Source organism: Limulus polyphemus, unplaced genomic scaffold (genome assembly GCF_000517525.1).
Source record: "Limulus polyphemus unplaced genomic scaffold, Limulus_polyphemus-2.1.2 Scaffold410, whole genome shotgun sequence".
NCBI classification, from domain to species: domain Eukaryota; kingdom Metazoa; phylum Arthropoda; class Merostomata; order Xiphosura; family Limulidae; genus Limulus; species Limulus polyphemus.
Window position 1 is genome coordinate 176110 of NW_013666020.1, and position 5910 is coordinate 182019.

General features: G+C 33.6%; 1 protein-coding gene across 1 annotated transcript in view; it reads right to left on the reverse strand.

Annotated features, from left to right (window-relative positions):
• The window catches only part of LOC106458056 (adhesion G protein-coupled receptor L3-like), an 85808-nt gene that overhangs the window by 8915 nt on the left and 70983 nt on the right, over window positions 1-5910 (reverse strand). The window contains exons 15-16 of the mRNA XM_022384190.1: window positions 4855-4921; window positions 2037-2103 (exon numbers count right to left, since the gene is read on the reverse strand). Of these exons, the coding sequence (XP_022239898.1) occupies window positions 2037-2103; window positions 4855-4921 (134 nt within the window). The remainder of the gene's footprint in view (window positions 1-2036; window positions 2104-4854; window positions 4922-5910) is intronic.

Sequence of the window (5910 nt, forward strand, 5' to 3'; positions counted from 1 at the left end):
GGGTAGCCTGATGCCAATGTTACATGTGGTCTTGACGAACAGCAAGGGTAGCCTGATGCCAATGTTACATGTGGTCTTGACGAACAGCAAGGGTAGCCTGAAGCCAATGTTACATGTGGTCTTGACGAACAGCAAGGGTAGCCTGACGTCAATGTTACATGTTTAAAATGAGAGTGTTGTTAATGTCCTGAGTTGTTTTCATCCACTCATCTGAAACAGTTATGTCCAGTTGCATCTCTAGTGTCTGGATTAATTTGATTGGGTGAGTCACAGCTAACATTTGTATCCTATACATCACTGACGTCGTTATACAAGTAAATTGAAGGATGAGTTCCACGAAAATTTGAAAAAAAGAATTCTCTCCGCTAAAACTTGTATTTGAATTCACCTCAACAACTATTTAAAATATCCTAGCGTATATGCCTTTCCAGTCAGAGCTAATCCTCTCTTCTCCATCGAACAAACTAACAACCTTAGTGTGGAGGAAACACGTGTTATTATTCATTCGACTGAAGTCACAACCAATGTGCATGGGATGTGGTTCGTAAAATATTGCATATTCGTTGTATCATTCCGCAGGACATATAATTCAATAAGTCCATCAATGCATACACCTTCTCCTACCGTACTTTCTTCACTGTTACATGCGCCTGTAAGAAAATAGGGCTGAATTTCATTCTAGAGTCTCTCCAAATGAGCGTATGACTATTATCTGCCATCAGGATGAAGTACGATTCATCTGTACGATTCATTCGTCATACAGATCGGTCTTGTTAAGACTCTTTCTAACTGTCTGTATAGTGACACGGTGTCCAGTTGCGGCTACAGACAGTTTGGGGACAGGTATTCTGCCATTCTAGTGTGCCAGGATAGACGTGAGTGAAACATCCAGTTGTCTTCTTGGAGGTATAACCATAAGCCATGAACAACTTCAAACTATGTGATTCAATGAGAACTGAAACAAGAACGTAGTGACCAATATACACAAATTAAGCTAAATCATTTCCTTTACATATCACATAACTGATCATTAAATATCTCAACAGTGGACTGAGGAGATGGTTGATGTTATTTATTAATATTTGTAACAGTAGTTGTGCCTTGTCATAGTTATAATATTACAATAATCCGATTATTCGTTAACTGTTTTCTGTAGTTGGTATGTAACTTGATTTATTCATGACACGTAGGCCACGCTTGTACCACAAATTTTACGCAGATTACTGTCTTTATTAACACATTACCACTCGCACAGTTCACTCTTATTCACAAAGTTACATCTTACCATGGATCACTCTTGTATTCTGTAAGTTGCATCTTTTTATCTATATAACACCCTTGTAGTTAGTAAATTATCTGTCTATTTATGTGTCACCCTTATATTTAGTAAATTAGTACATTTCTGTCTATATTTCACTATTGTATTTAGTACATTATATATTTCTATCTATGTGTCATCCCTGGTTTTTGGTATATTTTTCCATCTAAGTGTTACCCTTGTATTGAATACGTTAATCTTTCTTTCTATGTGTGACCTTTAAATTTAGTACATTATCGTATATCTAATACCACATATCTATGTACCTCTTGTATTTAGTAATTTACACCACTTATCTATGTGCCATTCTTGTATTTAATGAATTACACCACTTATCTATGTGCTCCCTTGTTTTTAGTAAGTTTTATGTTTCTTTCTATTTGTTTTCTACAATTTTTAACACTAATAACTTGAAATTAGCAGTCTATTTAGAATTGTAAAGTTGCAAATAAAACATATTTTGCTATATTTCCCTTGCTAGAAAACATGGTAATCTATTACTAAATGTGGACAAAAAATTAAAGTTTGGTATATAAACATTACTTTGAATGTTCTTTTGCGGGAATATTTCATGAATATTTAACATAAAATGATGTTTAGGGACAACATGGTTATTAGTTTGTTTTAATAGTATAGGACACTTGTAAGAGAAGTACACGTATTCTATTGACGCATAAGTATCATTGATTTGTTTGAGATCGTAAAGCACACTTGTTACCGATATAATAAAAGCTGCTGGTCCTGCAAAGCTCCATGTGAGGCCATTTTCACTTGTCAGCCAGCAACTAGTTGACAAAAAAGAAAAGAAAAATTATTATACCCTAGAAAACTGTGAATTAGTTTCTTAGTCACGAGTATATATAAAAACTGTTATTATTGTTCTAAAATACTTAAAACAAGAAATATAGTATGTTTCTATATCATGATACAACTAGAATTAAATTGTAAAAAAAGGCAGAAGAGGTCCATAAATTAAAAAAGCCATATTTCATTAACTTAATTCATTGCTCAATGATTTCAATCATTATATGTAGAAATAGGGTGACTTTGTAAAAGTTGATGTTGAATTAAAACTTCAGTCAGTGAAGATACTTCAGTGCCGTTGCCACTCTTATATGTTATTTGTTTCATATAGAGAATAAGACGGTGGCGACTGTTAAACAACAGTGAGATGGGTTGCGGATTATTCCCTTTATGTTTGACGTTGGAATATAGTGATAAAAAAAAGCTAAGCTGTGCTTACTGATATTTAATCTAACAGCTGAGGCTTTAAAGTGTACTTGTTTCATTTTAAAGTAAAGTCTTAAATGCTTCAAACATGCGTGTTCTCAGTAAGGGATACCGGTGTTGGTTGGTCACAGAGGCAGGTTGACACAGTGTCGATAACTTTCATATGCTGAAGTTGGTAGCTGTGATATCATGACCACTAACACATCTAAACACTCGTCATTCGTTGTTGTAGTTTTATCGTGATAGGAAGCCTCTGTCGTATGCAGGAATAAAAAGAAAGATATTTTCACATACGTAATTAAATATTTTCTATTGCTAGGATTTTGTTTTGTTACATTAAGTACTTTGTTAAGAGAATTTAAATTACATACTACATGAAAGCGCATTCTTTAGGCTACATAATGATACATAATTTTGCTTGGTAACTATGACTGGAATGGCACATAAGTTATTTCTAGCAAAATGGCACTATGGGGCATGTTCACAAATTTCACTTGAGGCAGATTGACACGCGAGTCAACCAGCCCCAGAATGATGAATTTGCATGTATTTTTTATAGTCTTAAAACAAAGATGGATATAATACAAAAACATTTCAATACATTTTGATTAATCTTAGTTAATGTTTAAATGTTGAAAACGATAACGAAAATCAATTGAAATTCTTGTAAATTCCATATCGCGTCGTTCCCTTTCCATTTTTTTCTTGTCATATTTTTTCTAAACGTTGGTTTTCAAACTGTGTTTGTAGGTATTATGGTAACAAACAGTTAAAGTATTTTTATGTCATTTATTAAATGTGCAACATGTTGATATAAAGTGATTTTGATTTAATTTCATCCCTGACAACTTACCCCAGAACGTTTCATGTACTCGAGGTAAGTAGACACGCAGCATACACTTTTCTGTTATGCTCATTTCTTAGATAATTTTCAAAGAGGTAAGTGATTTGTTTTTATTCCCTTATTTTGAGAATCACAGATAACTTTTATCTAAAAATTTAAAACAAGTGAATCAACCAGCCTCAGTTTCCCCAATACTCATCATTCTTAGCTTTTCAAAATGTTTATTTCAGAATTATGCGAAACTACGAAAGGACTGTCTGCGCATAGCCATCATTAATTTTGAATTCAGAAATTATAGGAAATGCAGGTAGTGAACAACACCCACCGCCATCTCTTGGGCTGCTCTTGTTTGAACAAATAATGAAATTTGACTGTCACTCTTATAGCGCATCCACGGTTACAAAGTGTGAAGCGCGTTTTTCCAACGAACTAGAGATCATAAGATTTACATTCTAGGCACGCCTACTACTAGGCCACGCCTAGCCCAGTTCCATAGATGATCACTCTATCATAATTGCAAGTCTAAAAGATTATTAGTATTCGATACTTTCGCCAAGTCTGAATGAAATCTGTTTAGGATCTTTTTTTCTGGGGGGTGAATGCGTTTCGGGATTATCACCTTTCGTTAGTGACCCTTTATTAGACCAGTTAGCCCATCGGTATATGACGTATATATTTGGAATTATGTTTTTGTTTGTTTGTTATTAAGCACAAATCTACACAATGGAGTATCTGCATTGTGCCAACTACGAGTATCGAAACCCGGTTTTTAGCGGTGCATGCCCTTAGAATTTCAGCTGAGCCACTGGGGAATGGGGGGGGGGCATAAACCGTTAAGGTATGTTAAAACCATCCTACATTGATCCACCGTCCACTTTCACGTGTAGTTGTTTCGTAATCCACCAAAATATTAGTTTCAGTGTAATTTGTGTGTGTGTGTGTGTGAAAACAACATTTCTGCAATACAATTGAATGCAAATAATTTTCGATAAAAAAATGGGGAAATGCAGCAATGTAACAGTGAATTTTAAAAATGGGAATAACGTAGTTGAAGAATGTTAGGCACAAGGTAGTACAAGTATCAATCGTTAATATAAAGAAACAATAGAGATGTCACTTACATTAAATTTTAAATCCTCAAAATCGTAAATGTTCCACGTTAAATTTAATATCGAACAGGTTAAAGTTCATTTGATAATTTATCCTGAAAATATTTTATTTTAAGTTACTCTTGAAATTCTTATTGTAATAGCTTCTGTTTCAAGTGAAGAGAATCGCTGGTTAAAAAAATTACGGTTAAATTTCACTAGTTTTAATATGTAAACATTGAACACGTTTCCTAACCTCCCTGGCATCATTCATATCGTCATAGATTTGTATTTAATTTTCTAAATGTGTATAACACAGTAAAATATATACATAAAAGGTTATTATTAGTGGTATTAATAACATGTAAACTTACTATTTCGTGGATGTATAATCAGAATATCTTGTTCCAAGAGAAACGCAAACTATGATACTTGGTACACCTAATGAAAAAAAAATCATGTTTTTAGTTGCAAAAATAATTTTGTTTACTATTTTACCATTTTGTTAAGTTTATCTGTGGTCAGTTTGGAATTTTAGGAATGTTTCTTACTAAACAAAATCAAGACACTTATGACTATTTTCCCAGTTGAATAAGGGTTTTTCTCAGTTGGGAAAGACAGAAAAAAGGTGGAAAAACTTCCCCCCTCTCTCTCGTTATACAATGAAATATAATCTCGACTTGTAGAAAATTGAACCCATAATATGATAGTCAGTATATATTAATGGGTCCGTTACACTCTTTTTAAACAATAAAATAGAATAGTAAGTTATTGAGAATTTAGGCTATGCCCTCAATCTATACTATAAAGTGCTTTGTGTATGCTTGTTTGTTTGTCCATAATGAATATTTTCCAACTTCTAGACTTCCAACAACCACAAAACTTTCAGGGATTCTTGGGTATGCCCCAGAAGGATCCTAAAACACCTTATTTTCATTTTATTTTACGTATGATAGCCATTTCACTTTTTCTCCCTAGTTACTGTTTTGATGTCTACTTTCTCTAACTCTGATTGCCTTGAAACATTCAAGGGTTCTTGTTATGGTTCAGATCTCCAGGACAAATAGAAATAAGTTAGATAATACATTGAAAATAGATGTACACTAATATAGATAGACGCTGGCCCGGCATTCCTTTGCTAGTATATATATATACATACAACATGCACGTTCTTTTTTTGCATACATTTACATAGAATCATAAGTTGTTAGAAAGTTAATTTGGAATCTACTATATAAAGACGAAAAGCCGTCCTTCTCTCAGGCCTATATCCCTGCCATTGCGGTACCGATCGACACGCAACTTGCACGAAACGACAGTACTTTCTGCCACGACAAGCAAATTTGTCTCTTTGAAAGTATTCCAGCCATACATATACATATATATATATGTGTATGTGTGTAGGTATATATATATATATATATATATAC